The 20,464-nt window shown below is 30.9% G+C and overlaps 2 protein-coding genes across 5 annotated transcripts; one reads left to right on the top strand and one right to left on the bottom strand.

The window, feature by feature from the left end:
• Positions 1-512: 512 nt before the first annotated feature.
• Positions 513-3,620, bottom strand: LOC108217466 (uncharacterized). Its single transcript, XM_017390297.2, has 3 exons — positions 2,820-3,620; positions 852-1,952; positions 513-734 (listed from the first exon to the last, which is right to left on the bottom strand). The coding sequence occupies exons 1-3, from the start codon at positions 3,618-3,620 to the stop codon at positions 618-620; spliced, it is 2,019 nt and encodes a 672-aa protein (XP_017245786.2). The 3' UTR covers positions 513-617.
• A 5,782-nt stretch (positions 3,621-9,402) lies between these two features.
• LOC108215553 (uncharacterized) lies at positions 9,403-19,890 on the top strand. 4 transcript variants are annotated; one of them, XR_010291311.1, is made up of 13 exons: positions 9,403-9,549; positions 9,711-9,865; positions 11,666-11,748; positions 11,913-11,988; positions 12,100-12,167; positions 13,519-13,603; positions 14,596-14,711; positions 14,806-14,889; positions 15,441-15,587; positions 16,510-16,618; positions 16,696-16,815; positions 17,104-17,263; positions 19,376-19,514. XR_010291311.1 is itself a non-coding variant. In XM_017388040.2 (12 exons), exons 1-12 carry the CDS (start codon positions 9,428-9,430, stop codon positions 19,447-19,449), a joined length of 1,239 nt encoding a protein of 412 aa, XP_017243529.2. In that variant the 5' UTR covers positions 9,404-9,427; the 3' UTR covers positions 19,450-19,890. The 4 variants fall into 4 exon arrangements, 3 of the variants coding, with proteins under 3 accessions (XP_017243529.2, XP_017243530.1, XP_017243531.1); XM_017388040.2 differs by lacking the exon at positions 17,104-17,263 and having other exon boundaries at positions 9,404-9,549; positions 19,376-19,890; XM_017388041.2 differs by lacking the exon at positions 17,104-17,263 and having other exon boundaries at positions 9,413-9,549; positions 9,719-9,865; positions 19,376-19,890.
• The last annotated feature ends 574 nt before the right edge of the window (positions 19,891-20,464 follow it).

Raw genomic sequence — 20,464 nt, 5'->3', positions numbered from 1 at the left:
TATACTAATCTTGCGCTAATTTTATATTACAATAATGATGATATAATAACGAGTTTACTGCCAAAAAAACCAACAACTTTTTCTTTAATTTGCAAAATAACCAATATGATTTTTATTTCACATGTTTAACCGGCGAACTTTATTAAATTATGCGGAAAAAGGATTATACAATTAACTATGGTTAACCAAGGCTGACATGGCACACCCAACTTTAAATTAGTTAGTCCAGGTGGCAGACTTAAATATGAATAGTTTATAAATTTGCCAAAATAACCATCTTGCAGCTTAAATTTTATTTTAATTTTCTTAATTTCATTTTATTTGTTTAATTCATTTTTAGATTTCATTTTAATTTTTAAAATTTTATTTTAATTTTTTAATAGGTTTAGAGTGCTATAAATTACCAAAAATATTTTTAAAATTTCATTTTAATTTTTAAAATTTCATTTTAATTTTTTAACAGGTTTAGATAGCTATAAATTACAAAAAATAGTGCTAGGAGTGCTTTTAAATTCAATAAATAAATTTTAAAATTTAAATTAGTACCAAGCAAAGTTGACAAAAGTATCACAAAATATGATTCAAAAACCAATAATTACATCATCATAATATCAATTCTATTCCATTTCATTGGATTGTGTGGCGGAAGGACCATCTTGAGATAAAATAACAGTAGCAGGATTTGAAGATTCACCACCATGACTTGGTGCTTGTCCACTTTGTATCAAGAAACCCTGTGATTATTCATATAAAAAAAAATCAGAATACTAAAACCGAGTGGTTTTGCGGGAGTTAGCAACTCAGGAAAATGATTAACTTCACATGTTCAATGTATAAACATATAAACTTACATTTAAATAGGTTTTGCCAGTCTTGAGATCAATGTATAAACCAGCTCCCATGTTGGTGTATTTTTTCACCTGCCTTTTCTTTGGAGCAACAGATGTAGTTGGCTTCTCCACCTTTGGCCTACCCCGATTCTTCTTTGGTTGAGAGTTCACAACTTTAGTTGGATTCTTACAGGTCTTCTTATTATGTCCAGATCCTCCACAATTACTACATGTCATTTGTAACTTCTTCCTGCTAACTCTCATTGTTTCTTCACATTGTTTTTTACTGGTGCCAACATCTTCACCAAATTCCTTTCTTCTAGCTTTCTTTGGCCTGCCTGGCATTCTTCTTTCGACAGGTGGGAGCACAGGATTTATACTGCTCTCAGGCCACATGTTGGAGCCTTCCATTGGTTGCAAATAACCACTATATGTCTGCCTATATGTTTCCTTCATATAACATGCATCTACATAATCATCTGGATTCCCATTTCCATAGTATATAGCGCTGATAGCGTGCACACATGGTATACCACTAAGCTTCCACATGTTACAAGTGCATGTACACTCTTTCATATTCACTACATAACCACAAGTTGGCCCAATATAAACCTCAAACATGCCCTCCCCATTATATTTTAGATTCCAGTATCTATAGACTTGTTTATGATCCTCTAGTTTTTTTCGAATTCTAGGACAAATAGGGTCTGAATCATTTGCAAGCACAATTGCCGAATTTCTCTCCTTCCTATCCATCAAAGCCCTCCTAATATCCTCTAGCAAATGAATAATCAATTTATCCCTAGCACTTAAAATCGAACCATTAAATACCTCACACATATTATTCTCAATATTTGTGCACTTTGTGGTAGTACTAAAAAATGCTCTACTCCATACATTAGGATCATGTATCATTAGCCATTTATGTGCATTCTTAGACAATGTTAGGATTGAAGACATAGCCTTACCAAATTCTGCCTTGGTGCTACTCTTGGCTGCAACCCAAAACCACTTCCTATATTGAGCTCCATCCCACTTCTTCTTAAAGTTAGCATAGATGTGCCTAGCACAATTTCTATGTTCAGCTTCTGGCATAATCTCTCCCACTGCCTTTATCAGACCCTATATAAAAAATATGCACAATATATGTGAGTAAAATAAGTGAACAACACATAATACAACAAAAATCTACATCATACAATTAGACAAATATACAATTTTTTTGTGTATTCATTATACAATTAGACAATATACAATTTTTTTGTGTATTCACTATTCTTTAAAAAGAATATATATATATATATATATATATATATATATATATATATATAATAAGGAATTATTAATATATAAAAATAAGATTAACTTAAAAAAAAATGAGAATTAGAAGAAGCAAATGATTTTGAATTTTTCAGTGATGTTTGTAAGTATTTAATAAATGTAATACACATATTGTTTGAATCTATCTTATTTTTCATAAGTTTTACGTTATTATAAATCATGTAATTTATATCTTTCTGTTATAGTATTTTTTTTAAAATTTAATTAGTTTAAATGTTATATTAATATACAAATTAGCCTAAAAATAAAAAGAACAATATATAACATGATGTATAAATTTTATGTAAAATGTAAATATTATTATTATGTTCTCATAAATAATTTATTTTATAAGAATCCAAATTGTAAATTATTTCAAATGTAAATTTAGTGATTTATTTTGCCGCTAGATAGTCATTATAGGTAGTAAATAATATTACACTTTTTTTTAAAATGAGACAGAGGCTACCTTAGCATGATTTGTATGATATTAAAATTTAGAAGTTCATTTTTGTTCTGGTCATAAAGCCACTTGATAATTGTTACCAGCTCTACTAGATACAGTGCTGAGACTAAGTTGTGTAAGATATTTATTGTGTCAACTGAAGCAAGAGTAGCTATAATAGTCCTTTAGATTACTATGATCTTAATGCAAGTATAGAAGTGTACCTTCTGTTGATCAGAGAGGATAGTCCACCCAGTACCCTTGCTAAAAGGTCCATCAGGCCCTAAATCCAACACCAATAGTTTAAGGAACCAACTCCAACTGTCGTATGATTCTCCCTCCACCACAGCCCAACATATCGGGAACATTTGATCATTTGCATCCCTCCCTATTGCTGATAATAGTTCCCCCTTACACTTACCCTTTAACCAGCAACCATCAAGACCAATGATCTTCCTGCAATTTTCTTTCCACCCCCTCTTGATCCCAGCAAAACAGACATAAAATCTTCTAAATTTTCTGGCACCATCTTGATCATTAACATCAATCACCACCCTGCTTCCAGGATTTTTTGATTGTATTTCTTCTGCATAGTTGAACAACAAGCCATAGTGCTTTTCTAAGTCTTTCTCAATCTCTCCAACTGCTTTCTCTTTTGCCCTATAACACTGATTCAATGTCACAGTTATGCCATATGTTTCCTTTACATCAGCCATCATTTCCTTAAGTTTCATAGTGGGGTTATCCCTCAGTTTCCTTGCATACTCTTTTGCTAGCCAGATGCTTGTTACTATTTTAGCATTGTAGTCCCTAACACAAGTATGCTTGTTTCTTAGTGTTTTAATCTGAAAGCTTTCTTCTGTGGACATTTGTGTAGCCCACAATCTCCATCTGCAAGTATTTGGTTGTCCACAAACAGCCAACAACCTATTGCTCTCACTTTTCAAATACTTTATCACCAACCCATTGGCAACTGCATGACATTTAATTGCATGCTTTAGTTGTAGATGATTAGCGAATTTCATCCCAACTGTTAGTTCTACATCTTTAAAACTAGTATTTTCTTTGTAGTATGGTTGAACATTGATATTTTCACCCCCCCTCCTCAATTTCCTCCAACAGAACTCTATCATCATCATCACTTGCATATTTGTCGTCTTCAAATATAATTGTTGCATTTCCACCTACCCCATATTTCTCCACAATTTCCTCACCATTATTATTCCTATCAAATAACATTTTGTCATCATCCTCACTTCCTGCACTATGCACACTTGCTTCATCATCAACACTTTTTTCACTATGCCCATTTTCCTCATCAAACTCACTTTCTCCGATATATTCACTATCAGAATCACTATCCACCCCTTCATTTCCTTGATTTTTACAATCCTCCACCATGTTATCTACATTATTTACATCCTCCACAATATCACCTACTTCATTTTCATTCTCCAGCATATCATTAACATGATTATCCATCATTTTTCCTACCTCCGCATTATTTTGTTCTCTCAACTGTAAAACCAACTCATACAGGGGATTAGGATTATCCTGTACACCTACATATATATCTATCACCTTCTTTTTACTTAGCCTATCAAACATGCTCATTAAATCATTATCATTCAACAATTTCACATGTTTCATATTGTAAACATATGAAAATACTGGATATTTGTAGTCAAGCTTAGCACCGGATTTCTTACCTTCATCTTCAAACTCAATCACCAAATCTAGCATATTACATTTATCTTCATCCACTTTAAGAACGACTTCATACTGCATCCACAAGAACCTTAACCTTTTGTCCTCCATGTCCATACTTAACCTGCATACAATATATCGTAAATCCTAGTTACAATACACACTTAGTAACCCCAAATCATAACCCCAGATTGTAAACTCTGATTATAAGAATTAGTATTATAGTATGAGCCCATACCTGAGAACCAAAGATGGGATAAGATGGAGAGTGGTAAGATGAGAGCGATGAGAGATAGAGGTACAGGGGGAGAGAGAACGTGAGAACGTGAGGAGAAGAGAGAATTAGGTATTAGGATATAATTATTGTTTAAGATTTATGTAATTAGAATTAGATTTTAATTTATTTTTTAAATATTATTATTCAGTCACTTGCCATGTCATAACACTGATTTGGCAAAAAATGGACATGTTTTCAGATTTTAACTTAACCATAGTTACTATTTGCATAATTTAATAAAGTTTATTGGTTAAACATGTAAATTAAAAACCATATTGGTTATTTTGCAAACTAAAGAAAAAGTTATTGGTTTTTTCAGCAGTAAGCTCTATAATAACATAATTTATATTGTAATTCATGTCATATATAACATAAAATATGAAATATATTATGAAATTACTAAAAGATAACTATAAAATTTAAAAGTGAGTAAATTTTATATCATGGAATATAAAAAATTAATTAAATATAAATAATCATAAAATTAATATGATAATTGCTTTAACACTAAAATTTATTTTTAATATCAAAAAAATTTATATCATGGAATATAAAAAATTAATTAAATATAAATAATCATAAAATTAATATGATAATTGTTTTAACACTAAAATTTATTTTTAATATAAAAAATTAATTAAATATAAATAATCATAAAATTAATATGATAATTGTTTGAACATTAAATTTATTTTTAATATTAAAAATAAGAGTCTTATCTATTCCAAAAATTATTGCTCACATTTGTCCAGGATAAATATCAACATATATCCGGTGATAAAACTCACTACCATCAATTTAGAAAAGAATTTGAACCCATTCATTCACTTTCAGTAATGTTATCATTTTTATAAAATGTATAAAAGGCCGGATAATAATATCCTAAATTATTTTTAAAATAATGATAATTTTTTTAAATGAATAAGGATGTAGGGCTGTATTTAACTATTAATCGGACTGTTCTGTGCTTGTTGAGGATTACCTATTTTGAAATCACATCCTTTATGAGTCAGATTTAGAAGAAGTTGAATATCTCTTTGTTAATTTGTTTAATATAAAAAGTAAATACTGAACTTGTAAATTAAATTTATGGCAAACTATTAAATCCCGCGAAAAACTCAATATGATCCAGGACCAGGAGTACTTTATCCAAGCTGGCAAGACCGAGAACTCAAAAGAGCAAAACAGCGTGAGGAACTGTTGTCGCAACGTGCAGCTTGTGCACAGCATGAGCTGGACTACGCTCGGCTCCTGTCATCTCATTCAACTCTATTCTGTGGTCACTGCGTTGAACAACTCACCCACTTTTTCCTTAAACCCTAAAAGCGGCTTAATCTCAATCTTTGTCTCCAACTTGTGTCCAGACGAATTTTATTTTAATTCTAAAGGTAAATTACATTTTCTAATATAAATAACAGCAAGACTCATGCCTTAATGTTCACCAAACACCATAGTTTATACATTTCGAGTATCATATTCGAAGTTGACTCGTTTCGTCATCTCCTCTCGTAATTAAATATTTCAGAGCTGAGAATGGTGGTTGTTGAGCTGAAAGATGTCTGTTTCTCGAACACATCTGTGTTCAAGGCTTCTGATGTCTGCATCAATGCGTATAATGAGAATGAGGGAGACGACGACGATGACGACGATGATGCATCTAGTGTGGCACCTGCTGCCTGATCAGCGATGAAATACTTATCGGAATTAATGCGTAGGGTCTATGAATTTGAGCATATGCGCGCAAGTACACTTACATATTATATATGTATGCTATGAAAATGTCGTATACTTATTAAGTTATTATAATATATATCTGGCTAGGGTTATGTATGCAACTGTCAAAGCCTTCTGGGCTGTGGCTGAGCTGCCTGTTATCTAAAACTTAATTATAATTTATGATTATCGATATAGTAAAGTGCGTTGCTAATTAATTTCTATTGCCCTCCATGGATAATTGTATGCCTAATTTTCTTAGTATCTATCCTATTTAGCTTTGAAAGAATTATGATGAACAGAATATATAGTGGATTGGTGTTAATGAATTGAATATATGAGATCACATCAAATGCTGAAGTATTATAACTTTAAGTTTACTTACTCAGAAAATATACTGATTTTTGTTAAACAAAAGTGAGGTGCTAAAACAGAATCGTCGTCTCTATAAATTGGGAGGAAGGACAAAATATATTAATGCTGTCTATAAATATACAGTTATCATTGTCAGATTAAGTTCAGTTTGAGTGGAGTACTAGCTCGTACGTGTTTATGAATTTCAATTTTCAGAAAAAGAAAAAGAAGGGGCTTAATTAGTTCTAGTAATTAGTCTAGCCTTTAAACTGTATTAATTGGTCCGCACAGTACTAGAGAGTATTTTAATGATCCAAAGCTAACCCTAACCCTAATGAGCGCAAAATCCATTCCATGATTTTCTTATTTTACAGATTTTAGTAGTTGAAGATTCATAATTTTTTTATTTTGTCAATTGTCGAATTATACAGATAATGAATATGATAAAAAATAAGTGAATGTATGAGATTTTATTAGTGTACAGAAATGAATTTCTAACATAGATATAATAGTAAATTTATATCTTCCTTCAAAAACAGAATAGTAAATTTATATCATTATATATGAGCATAAAATTGATTATTAAATAAAAGTTTAAATGTGATTCAATTAGTAACAGAAATAACTATATATATACAGTACTTAGAATTATAAAAATCTGTTTATGGTAAATTTCACATACTCTTTTCACGAAAAGGATTCTTAATCAACAAACAGAGAATTATATATCAGAATAAATTATGATGTCTGAAAATCGTTGTTTGTATAATATGTTAGGAGTCAAATATTTTAAACTCTCGCTTATAAATCACGTTACATAAAATTATAAGATGCTAAGTCATGCTCAGTTAAGCGAGCTCCTAATACAATACTATAGTAAATGTTTTAAAGACTCCGGAGTCCTAAATAATTTTCCATGCATTCATGTGATGATTAGTTGGGAAAAAACATTTAGGAGCTGTTTGGTCGGCTTATACAATTCGAAAAGAGAAAAGTGAAAAAAAGGAAATAAATGATTGTTATATTTTTTATTATGATCCGCGACTAGAATGAAAAATAATATGTCAAATTTTATATCTGATTTTTAAGATATTCAAAATAGTAAATATATTATTGTTTATAAAAATATAATTTATTTAAATTCGTAAAAATTAATATATTTGTTAATTAAATATTAAAATTTTTAAGATAAATTATATAATTTTCGAGTAAAGTTCTATGGAGTACACAAAATATTGGAGTATTAGAGTACAAAGTTGAATAAAATGTAATCTATTCATCTAAATTTCAATTTTTTTGTTCAATAAATATTCTTAAACATTTAATAACCTGCGCATTATGTTCTACGCAACATAAACATCATAATCAAAAGGTAGAATAATGGCTTTTATAAATTACAGGACTCTGTGTTCTGCAATCTATACTATACTATAAAAAGCCAACATGGGTATAATTTGTAGTCGTACAAAATTTTGGTTTGGTACTCTCCTCTAAAACTAAAAGTCTACACAACATGTAGATATCTATTAAACAGTTTTATATACTAAAAACACTCCTTATGTATATTGATATCTTATTAAATATAATTTATAATATGTTGAAAAAGGTGAAACTACTGTTAATAACATATATTAATATTAAAAAAAATACTTATAGACAAATGTATAAGTAATTATAAATATACAATTTTTAATATCGTTAATAACATATATTAATATTAAAAAAATACTTATAGACAAATGTATAAGTAATTATAAATATACAATTTTTAATATCTTTTGTCTAAAATACATATAAATAATTAGAGACGCTACTTTTTAATTATAACGTATTTTACTCGAAATTTAACTCTAACGTGTTCTATTTCGTTATGAACACGAACCATTACGTAACATATGAAGATATATGAAATATGAAAATTTTGATTTAAAATTAATTGAATAATATAAATTGTGAAAGCTAAACTTCCGTCAGTTGGTTAATATAATTTAACTAAAATCCAATTCATTAATACTAAAATACTAATAAAATGGTGTTAAAATTTAAATTATAATTAATAAATTACGAATTATATACTCGCCCGTGCTTTGCACGGGTTAAAGGCTAGTATAACTAATAAGCAGAACAATAATGTTAATACTTGTTAAAGTTGAAAGATATTAACGATTGATAGACAATTATGTGCAAGACAAATTATAAATGATAGATTGTATATAAATTTGTATAATCAAATATATTATTTATGATTAAACTAAAAAATTAAGATTTGTACTCCAATACTCCAATGTTTTTGTTTACTCCATAGAATTTAACTATTCATACATATATTATAAACAAAAAGAACAAAAATTGGCAAGGAAAAACAAATACCTAGTGGGGTCGAGGATGGTAATTCACCGGGTGATCCAAAACTGAAAAAGACGAAAAAAATAATAATTTTAATAAAACAAAAACTCACAAAACAATTGATTTAATTATTTCCTTTTTCCTTTCCCGGTTACTTTACCAAACGGTCTCTTATTATTTTTTGGGACATATGCTTGACATGTACTTCATGGTTTGTAAGAAATATAATTTTATAAATCATTTTAATTTTTTATGATTATTTTAATACTTGTATATTTATATAAGTTTTAAAACTAAATTACAAAATTATATTTCTGACTGCACAGAGTAAACAACGCAACTTATCACATGTGCAGGCCCGAGTAAAACCGCAACCATCATATGTGCAGGCCCGAGTAAGTAACTGGGCTTTTGGACAACTCTAAACCTTTGGTCATGCCGTTAGTTTTACAGTTATTGATTTATTTTTGCGACAGTAATTCAATAATATTTTTGTTTAGTGGAAGAGTCGCAGAAGAAAGCGAAGCAAAGAGATCAACCAAATCACAGCTAGCTTGGTAATCATCGTCATCTTCTTCCTCTTAATTTTCACAGACGCATCTCCATCTTCTCGTATCATATGTTCTGATACTTCAATTGAGTTCAAACCGCTTCTTATGATCCTTTTTTTAAGTACCGCTGTAATTGTATCTCTTGATCGCTAATTTAGATTATTCAGTTGTTCAGCAGGCGAGATTTTCGGTTCTGTGTGTAAATTAGGCGGAATTTGTGTATTTGGAGAGAAAATGGGTGTGAAGCAAGCGATAAGAAGCCTGGACGCGTTTCCGCGTGCAGAAGACCACTTGATGCAGAAAACTCAATCAGGCGCATTTGGTACACACGCGCATCTCTCTCGAGACTAGTTAATTCTTTCACGAAGTTTAATTAATGTCGTAATTGATCGTGTTTGTGTGTTTTTGGAATGTGTAGTGTGTTGCTTTAAATTTGGCGGTATTCGTTCAATTGGATGAATTTAATTTAGATATGCTTAATAATTGTGAATTAAGCATTACTTAAGTATTTTTGTATAGTTAAAACAGAATAACATTATGGTTGCGAAAGAGTTCTGTAATATGAGTTTGAGACTTTTTAGTCCGATTTGCTCCAGTCAAACAGCTTTAGCTACTTATCAACAGAGGTGTGACATGGCGTTTAGTGAACTTGATATCTTTGAATTGCAGTCTGTCATTTATGGAGAGAATTAGAGCATACTTATCAATAATCAAGATGATAAGCTTATATATGGATTAGGCTTACATATGAACAAGGAAATAAGACCAAGTCAGTGAATAATCAGTGATATGATTACCACAAATGAAGCACTCTTGATCTTTAATTTTTGTATGAAATGTTGTGGCATGGCCATATGAGAATGTGCAATAGTGGGTAAATGACCTAAAATGATATTGCAATATTAATCATGCAGTTTTCCAAAAAACATGTGTGTCTCTGGTCACAAAGCTTTGTGTTGTCAGTACAAAAATGGAATATATTAGATCATCTCCAAGTGTAATATGTATAATGCTTCGCTATTTTGATTGGCTAGAATGATTATGTAAAATTTTAGCTAAAGGGACCAATATATTCTTCAATGGGGATTTCTATGATCATGCTTATGTAAAATTATACCTAAGGGTTCCCTTGGTTTGACAAACATAGCCAACAAAACATGGTTGGCTATATTTTTTGCGAAGGGGATATAGAGTTGGAGTTATATATTTTTTACATGATCTCTAAAAATGCGACCTAGTTAATTTTAGCTATGAGCTTTTACCATCGGAGATGCTCTTACAGCCCTAAATCCTAATAACTGGAGTAGACAAACCTACATCATATATATATATATATATATATATATATATATATATATATATATATATATGGATATGAGTTTTTATTTGATCCTATCCATATATATATATATATATATATATATATATATGGATAGGATCAAATAATTTTTTTTTTAAGTTACAAACTTACAAACTTTTTTTTATTCACCCATCGTGCTAATCCTTAGTTATAGAAAATATATATGTTGAAAATTCTTGAAAAAACATCATAAATTTTAAAAATAACGCGTAAATAAATCGTGCATTCAACACATTTGTAACTAGGGCTCAACATCGGATGTAGAACACTAATTATCATTATGTTGAATATATCTATAAAGATGCTTAAACTATTCCTATGGGTTTGGGTAGGGTCTAGAAACATAAATATTAGTTATATAATACGTTTAACTTAGTTCTTACATTGAAAAATTAGTTTATGTACTTCTCCAACACAATTTTAATCGATGTTCAACAAAATATGTTAAAAAAATGTTGAACTCATATTATATATGTGTTGAACGCATAAAGTTTGTAAGTTTGTACCAGAACCCACCCCTATATATATATATATATATATATATATATATATATATATATATATATCATTACAACATGAATATAATTCTTTTCTGAGCTTCGATCATATATCTGCTTTATACATGTGTAGTATACATGTTGTAAATGTATGTGACTGTGTGCTCACACACAAATTTTGTTATGAAAAAATACAACATACTTTGATAAATTGATCCTGGAGTTGATTGGTTGGTTCTAACACAAGTTCTATCTGCTTAACTAGTATCTGTTGTTGGTCTGGTGATTATGACCACATTGTTCGTGCATGAGCTAAGGTATTATCTGACAACATATACGGTTCATCAGGTATGATTTGTATCTAAAAGTTCTGTAAGGTCATGCTACTTTATAAGTCCAACCATATGCTGCAAATGGAACCATAATACATATCAATTATTATTTGGGTTCCCTACTTGGGTTGCATCAATTATTTGGGGATTCTCTCACAGTGAAATGTGGTGTCTTGACAGATGGCTGTGGATCTGAAACGCGGGGAAACTCTTCCCATCCATATCAATATGACATTCCCATCATTACCATGTGATGGTCAGATTTATTTATCCTTAACTTTAAGTTATCCTATTTTATGAATTTTTGACCTTTAGTTTCTCTTTTAGTGTATGTGTTAATATTATTGTGATTTTTTATATCTTGCAGTTATAAGTGTGGATGCAATTGATATGTCAGGGAAACATGAAGTCGATCTCGACACAAATATATGGAAAGTAAGATGTTAGTTTGTTTCTCCTTGGTTTTACCTTCTTATTTCTTTTAACTGAAACTCAAATGAAAGAGACCTTAATTTTGTTTGTACTAGAATCTGGTAAATAAATTAGTGCACTCGGTACTTCTAACGTTTAGCCAAGTTACAAGTTTAAAGTGATGGTCCCAGAACATTTTCTGGAGGGGAGGGGGGATCCTTCCATATATAATATAACTTTTGAGTAAAAAAAATAAAAAATTATACATATTATAGTCAATAGTGTATTCGGTGTCTGTATTTGGTGGCAACACAATATTACTATATATAATGTAATTACGAATTACGACAATATAAGGTGGTGACTCTCTTAATAAAGTCATTGTTCTTCTACAGCACTTAATGAAAATGCTGGGTAATCACTTCATTATCAATGGTCATAAGGAGACACTTTTCCACATGAAACATTAGACAAGCTCTAGAAAGTCACCCAAGATTTTTTGGGTTAGAAAATATTTCATTTCTCTCTATTTTGAAATCCACAACTTCAGTTCTCTAAGGCCTTGCTCCTGAGTTTTTTCAGGAGAGAAAGCAAGTGAAAGCAAGTGTGCTTTCACTTTCATCCCACTTTTGGAGTGAAACTATGTTATAATTGCATCCATTTTCACTTGCTTTCGTCCCTTTAAAAAACTCGGGAGCACAAATAGGAGTGAAAGTTATATAACCTTACTTCCACTTCACTTGCTTTCCTCCTGTTTATAACTTGATACCAGGGCATAAGCTCTATTCATTTATATAGAAGAAAAGAAAATCATGGGGATATAATTCTGAAAATTGGACAAAATATTTTGACTAAAAAATTGTGGAAGTATGTTATAGCATGTCCAATACATGTGCACTGTGCAATGAGGGGACGTAATAGTGTTAGCTTGACAAAATATTTTAACTCAAAAATGGTGAAAGTATGTCCAATACTTGAGCAACAAATGCGTTCTTAAACTTGTCCTTCAGTCACACAACTGAAGTTGGAGACATCCTCTCTGGCCGTTTTCTCTGTTCGCTTGAAATTAAACTCATGGTAATCTTAATGTGGTAGACATTTTGACAGAATTTGTCAAACCCAAGAATATGTTTCTTTAAATGAGCAATAAAGTAAACTCATATATATGAATTTTAGACATTCCCTTATACCAACACTGCTAAGTCACTACCTGAATAATATGACTCGTTAGTTGGCTCAGTAACTCCTTGCAATTTTGTTCTGTTTTTTCAGCTAAACATTGCACTCAGATTATAAATTAATTGAGGAATCAGAGTTTGAGTTCAGTTTACTCATAGTACAATAAATTTTATATTCTTTTTAAAAAAATTTGCAGCTTCGCTTGAACAGTGATGGCTATATTATTGGTACAGAGTATATTTCAGACCTTGTAGAAAAGGGACACACGTCTCATAAGCACGGTAATGTTCTGGTGCTTACAATTTAATATCGTTTTTGCTGTATTAGTTCTATTATATCAATGTTTAACCAGATTAAAACTATATGACTTTGTAATATGAATGAGGTTTTATTTTATACGTTAAAGGAGACTGTTAAAAAAATAATGTGGTAAGTGGAGCCATCATATAGGTTTTTAATGATTTATTATTTACCTTCCGGCATTCTTGTGTAGTTTCCAACATGTTTTCAGTCATTATAATTAATGCTATTGAATTGCATTGTAAATACAATAATTGGCTGAATTATTATCATGAGGTCAGCAACATTTCATAATGGTTTGTTATATATTTCACTACTGTATATCATTGTAATAATCTGATTAATTTCCATCTACGCTATGCTGCACCTCTTCTGAACTTTAAAATGTGATACATAATAACAACATTAAATTCTGTAATAATGATTAATTGTAGGAGGACAGGCAACTCCAACATTAATCTATGCCCTACATTTTACTATTTTAGCTGAACTCCCTGCTGATGTCATTGTTTAAAGTCAATTTTCTTCTATTGTTCAAAAAGTTGGGAGAGTTTTGTGTTTATTTACTGTATAGTATAGGTTTTGCGCTGATTAGTAAATTCCAATTCTTTACTTGGTGAAATCTTAGCAATAAATTACCATTTTTATATATACATGTATGTATGTATATGTGTATATGGTCTACTCCTACAGAAACCAACTTATATTAGAAATAGAAAGTGTGAATAGGGATGGGTGATGTCATGGTGGACCCGGAGTGGATGATGTCACAAGGGGTGGGGATAGTAAATTAGGGGGTGGGTATAGTGGTTTTCAATTTCTAAGCTTAGGGTGGTTTCTAATTAAGCGAAATCCTATATATATAATATTGAATTATGCATCATGTTGAGCTTAGTTTATGTTTAATATCCTCAACTATTTTGTGGCAATATAATGAAATTGATGAATAGAACTCTGGGATTGCATTAAGCAGATGATGACAAAACTAGTCACGAGGACATCAAATCACATGTTGAAGGTTTGGATCAAGGGGTTAAAGATACAGTGAAGGATGTGAAACAAGCATTACTAACTGGCGAAGGATGTCGTGTGAGTTTGTTAAACCTTTGTCTTCTAAATTGCTTTATCTTGATGAATGACATGATGACTTTCTGTAAATATGTTCATATGTTTTTTTTGGCAGGTATATGGGGTTTTGGATGTCCAAAGGGTTGCTGGAAACTTTCATATTTCAGTTCATGGATTAAATATCTTTGTTGCTCAAATGGTCAGTTCTCTTGAGCAATAATGTGTCAGTTACTTTAGGTTTGTTCCAAAACTAGATTGTTTCAAGCAGCATGTGATGACTTAATAATTCCCACATTTACAAAAAGTTAGCAATTATTGTATAAAATATTATTTAAGAACTTCAGATTAGTTGAGAAACACACGTAATGGCTTTGTGTTGCTGAACTCTTCACATAATGGACTTAGTGGGTATAATTCTATTTATTATTGTCCTTTTGTTTTGACAATCAAATGAGGGTAAATATTGATTATATAAATCTCTGGATGCAATAAGTTCTTTTAAAACTTGAAGTGGAATGCAAAACATTTTGTCATTGTCATGGCAACTAATAAGATTAAAATAATCTGCGTAGGTTAGTTACTGCAACTTATGAAGCTCTAAGAAACGAAAATAATAATAGAAATAGGAAAGAGTGAAAATGGCACGATGATGCAACCAAAGTTGTATCTTTTTCTGTCTAATTTTTGTTTACATATTTTGTTATATTCTGTTTACATTTTTCTCACGTTCTATTCTTGCAATCTCTATAGATCTTTGAAGGGGCTACACATGTGAATGTAAGTCACATCATCCATGACTTATCATTTGGGCCAAAATATCCAGGAATTCATAATCCTCTTGATGGGACATCAAGAATTGTTCAGAAAGGAAGTGGAACTTTCAAATACTACATAAAGGTCAACTATGTTTATTCCATATATGGTTATGTAATTGTTTTGTACTCTTGAATCCTGTAGCATCTATCTTTTTTAAGTATCTACGAAGAATTGTAAGCTGTTATCACGTTGTGAACTTAATAGCTTGCTCTGGCCTTTGAGTTTCTTATGTGTATGTTTACCTGAATTTATTATATGGTTACTTGCTAAGTGTTAAAGTAAAACATGATAATCTAAGGGAGTGGATAACAGTTCTGTAAGCTTCTTGTATACCATGTTGACTCTAGATGCAAAAAAGACCTGGCATAGCTAGGAGCTTGTTTACATAATTCTCTCTAGATATTTAACTGCGGCACCAGGTGATTTTAAATTGAGTTCTGTTCTGTAAACAGTATGAGCTTAGAACATACAGAGTTTTCGAAACTCCAATTCTAGTCAATTTCAATTGTTGAGAACCGTCCCATACGAGTTTCAGATGTCCAACAACTGTACCTTGTTGGTAAAATGTCGATATTTTTTATGTGATAAAAAGAACTGAAATTTTCCTCTTCTTTTCGTTAAATTGCAAAATATATCTTACTGCTAGGCAATCTGAATGATTTCTTGGATTTTAGTTTCCATATTAATTAACTATTGGAAATAGTCTGCCTAGTTTTGTGAAACCATTTGATGCCGGTGTTATAGTTTAAGTAGCTAGAGCTTAAGTATACGTTGATGGTAAATGTTCAATCTATATCTTCAACTGTCCTGCATCAATAGGAGTACAGGGATATATGTGGTGTATTGCATCAACTCAAAGATGTACCATTTCATAGGAAATTTTAGAATACAAATATCGATGCCGAGCACTTTGCTTTTCATGTTAATCCTTAAACATACATTTGGGAGGGGAAAAAAACATCTTTGTGGGCTAAAATTTGCCATTCCCATTGTTCTGGTGCAGGTGGTTCCAACTGAATATAATTATTTATCGAAGGAAGTTTTACCTACAAATCAATTCTCTGTTACAGAATATTTTTCCCCCATGCATGAATTTGAGAGGACATGGCCAGGTACAATTTTTTTAATGTTCGTGTATCTTTTTAAAACTTTTTTGCAGAAGATTAAAGTTTGCGAATTTTTTATTCAGCTGTCTACTTTTTATATGATTTATCACCGATCACGGTGACCATTAAAGAGGAACGGCGCAGTTTTCTACACTTCATAACTCGGCTATGTGCCGTACTAGGGGGTACATTTGCTGTAACAGGTTGGTGCCCGCTTGTTCCAAAATTTTGAGATAATTATTTACACTTTGCAAACTTGCAATTTTATAACTGAATATATATATATATATATATATATATATATATATATATATATATATATATATTGCCAGTATAATTTGGAAAGTTCGAGAGACGTTGAAAATCTGAAGTCTCCAATTAGATTTTAACACGAGCCTAAAGTATTAGTTGTGTCGTGATCATGTTATATACACGGACTTGGTAAATTGTCATATTAAGAACTCCTTGTTGCTTCTGTTGTCTTTATATAGAAAGTATCTCTAGCAATAATACACGGCGAAGGATACTGAATATTTGAGTTTAGTTGGTATATTTCTAAAGAGAAAAGGTTGAAGTGAGGAATAGTTTTCAGGTATCGGACAACCAAGGCTGCTAAAGACTTTGAACTGGGGAAGAGATGCGCTGTTTGAGGTGCTTATAATTCCCATCCAGTCAAATCAACAGAATCTAATTTGCCCCCTGCCTAGGTTATGGGGCTGAATAAGTTAGCCATGGGGTCAGCTTGGTTTTACCTAAAACCATAGTCATACCATATCCAACTGTTCAATTTCTGCTCATAACTGTATCCAACCCGTTTGAAACCGCTTTTTCCGGTCCAGTTGACCATTATTCTCAAGTCTTAACCCTTTTGACAATACTGGTTTATTATTATAATTTTCCGCTATTAAAAAAGTAATCATTATCATTTAAAATCATTCTCATAATATTATTAATAACAAAAAGTCTTGAGCTTAAACATTAAAAGAAGAGTTTATTCCCTTTTGCAATTGCACCCCACTGGTTTTGGCCAGAATCACTTTATTACCTCAACTTTATGTAATTGCACTATGCATCCCTTTACTATTTTTGACGCATCACTTTGCACCCTTTCCATTAAAAGACTCGGGGGTAGTTTGGGCAATATTAAAAAATTAATTATAGATAGACCTTTATTTAATTTTTTTGACACTCTAAACGATATTTTTTGAAAATTCTTGAAGAACGAAAGTTATAGACGATTGAAAGTGTTTTCAGAATCATCAAAAATAATCAAAATCCGAAATTAATTGAATTTATTACGATTTTTTTACAAGATCTCTAATTTTTTTTAATCTATTAGAAAATTACAAAAAAGATTTCAATAAATTTGAATTTTATTGTTTTAAAAGGATCTTTTCATTCTCTACAACTTTCGTTCTTTAAGAATTTTCAAAAAATATCGTTTAGAGGGTAAAAAAAAATTAAATAAAGATCTATCAGTAATTAATTTTTAAATATTGCCCAAACTACCTTGAGTCTTTTAACGGGAGGGTGTAAAGAGATGCGCCAAAAATAGTAAAGGGACGCATAGTGCAATTATAGGAAGTATAGGTAATAAAATGATTTTGGCCAAAACCAGTGGGGTGCAAAAGAGAATAAACTCTTAAAAGAACATAGTCTTAAAACTATGTTTCTTGTGACAAAAATAAACAAACTATGTTTCTTAATTAGAACAATATCAGGAAGTTGAAGTTGGTGAGCAGCTTCACTTCATATTCGCAAGTGAAGGACTCGGACTAGGTTCTGTGATACTCCCTCCATCCCAAATTAGACGAGCTCGTTGATTTTGGGCACACAATTCAAGGTTCATTAACCGCATAGATATAGATAACTTATTTTATTTTTATAAATAAAATTTAAATATGAAATTTTTGTTTACAAAATAAAAACTAAAAAAATAAATTACGGAACTAGACAATCAATACACCTTAAGTTGCGTGCCCAAAGTCAACTAGCTTATCTAATTTGGGATGGCAAACGGTAGGCCTGTACGCGGTTCGGATTGGTTCGGTTGGAGGGTAATAACCGAACCAAACCGCAACTTGTGGTTTTCTAAAATCTCAAACCGCGACCAAACCGTTGGTTAAAAAAAACCAACCAAATCCACCCACGTAATTGCGGTTGGTTGCGGTTTGAGTTGCGGTTCAACCGCTAAAATAGTTAGACAAAGAAGTTCTATCATACACTCTGATATAAGTTTCCATTTGGAGCATGAAATAAATTACAGTCATGGACACATTGACTAATTTATATTGGGTCTTGCTCAAAGAGTCCAAATTTCATTAATTTAGTAACTTTTATTTATTTATGTGAATATCTATATGTAAATATATAAACATATATAATAAAAATATTTAAATTTATATAATGTGTGGTTGGCGGTTGCGGTTGTTTTTTTGCGGTTTTAAAAAAAATGAATCCGCAACCAAACCGCAAATTAATGGTTATTAAAAAATCCATCCGCGACCGCCCACATTGTGCGGTTATCCATAATACACGGATCGGTTGCGGGTGGTTGTTGCGGTTGATGCGGTTGAGCGGATTGAATGTACAGCCCTAGCAAACGGTGTTTCTTATTTTATTATCTTTTTATTTTTTTTCAAGGTTTTGTCTTTTTTACTGCATACCTGATACCCTAGAACATGTTCATTGCCTAATTTGTCCTCATATATTGTTCTTTTATTTTGCACTATGGTAAGATAGCTGACTTGTACTAAATAACAGGGATGCTAGATAGGTGGATGTACAGACTTGTTGAGGCCGTTGTGAAGCCGAATGCTAAGAGTGGATACAGATGAAAATTGGGGGTGTGAGGGCAGCAGTAAATTGGACGGCATATTTGAGTAACTTGTTTACCACGGGCAGAAATCGACGCAGCTATGTTATAGATATAGCGTCACACAGCGACACCTATACACAGCCAGGGAAAATGGAGCATTAATATATATCATTTGGTCGTAATGTAATTGATTGAATATAGTGTGTGGTCGCATGTGACAAGTCACCAACAAGCATTTTACAAGGTCTCATTGACTTCTTTTTGTTAGAGATGTATTAGTAGCTCTATATTGGTGGCTAAATACTCCCTGAGGTTTAGTATGAAACAGGTCATGGATGTGTTCATATCAATACACTTTCAGAAAAATTAGATGCTGTGTTTAAAGAATCGGTTCTAGTCGTTTATGTACTTTGACTCAGAAAGTTCAGGAATATACACATCCTACTTGTGTCTCCTTACACGTCACGTTTTTTTGAAAATTATTATATTTATATCAAAATACTTGTCCCTTTTACTTTTCAAACAAGTTATTAAAATACCTTTGGAAAACAACTTCCAATAGCTCAATCTGATTCGGTGTTATTAGGGGTATTCCTAATTATTAGGGGTATACAAAAGAATAAGATACTGATTTTAAAATGATATAAAATTAAAAATAAGCTAAAAATTAATTAAAAATCACAGGTTATTAGTAATTTGCTCGAATACATAAGTAATTTTTAAGTGGTAATAAAAATAGCAATTCATTTTAACACATTCTCTTTCATAAACAAATTATTTTACATAATAATATATTTAGGATAAATTTAGAAAGAAATTATGTAGATCATAAATAATTCAAAAATATTAAAAACTTAAATATTTGACCCTTCTTGTACAATAGCTTGAATTCCAATATTTAAAAATGACTATCGATGGATTTTTAAAAATTTGTAAAAATATATTTTTTCAAAAATATGAATTAAAATTGTATATAAAATTACATTTATTTACACATATAATTATATCATATTTTTAAAAATAAATTTAATAAC

This window comes from Daucus carota, chromosome 4 (assembly GCF_001625215.2).
Source record: "Daucus carota subsp. sativus chromosome 4, DH1 v3.0, whole genome shotgun sequence".
Classification (NCBI taxonomy): Eukaryota; Viridiplantae; Streptophyta; class Magnoliopsida; order Apiales; family Apiaceae; genus Daucus; species Daucus carota.
Note: the sequence above shows the minus strand (reverse complement) of the source record. Positions and strands in the feature narration are given on the sequence as shown.

What these genes read in the sequence shown, in the direction of transcription:
- LOC108215553 (XM_017388040.2), top strand. Translation starts at nt 9,428, where the DNA reads ATGCCGTTAGTTTTACAGTTATTGATTTATTTTTGCGACAGTAATTCA. An exon ending in TCGACACAAATATATGGAAA is followed by an intron (nt 12,168 to 13,518) that starts GTAAGATGTTAG and finishes AAAAATTTGCAG; the next exon opens with CTTCGCTTGAACAGTGATGG. An exon ending in GGGTACATTTGCTGTAACAG is followed by an intron (nt 16,816 to 19,375) that starts GTTGGTGCCCGC and finishes ACTAAATAACAG; the next exon opens with GGATGCTAGATAGGTGGATG.
- LOC108217466 (XM_017390297.2), bottom strand. Translation starts at nt 3,620, where the DNA reads ATGAAATTCGCTAATCATCTACAACTAAAGCATGCAATTAAATGTCAT. An exon ending in TCCTCTCTGATCAACAGAAG is followed by an intron (nt 1,953 to 2,819) that starts GTACACTTCTAT and finishes TTTTTTATATAG; the next exon opens with GGTCTGATAAAGGCAGTGGG. An exon ending in CTGGCAAAACCTATTTAAAT is followed by an intron (nt 735 to 851) that starts GTAAGTTTATAT and finishes GAATAATCACAG; the next exon opens with GGTTTCTTGATACAAAGTGG.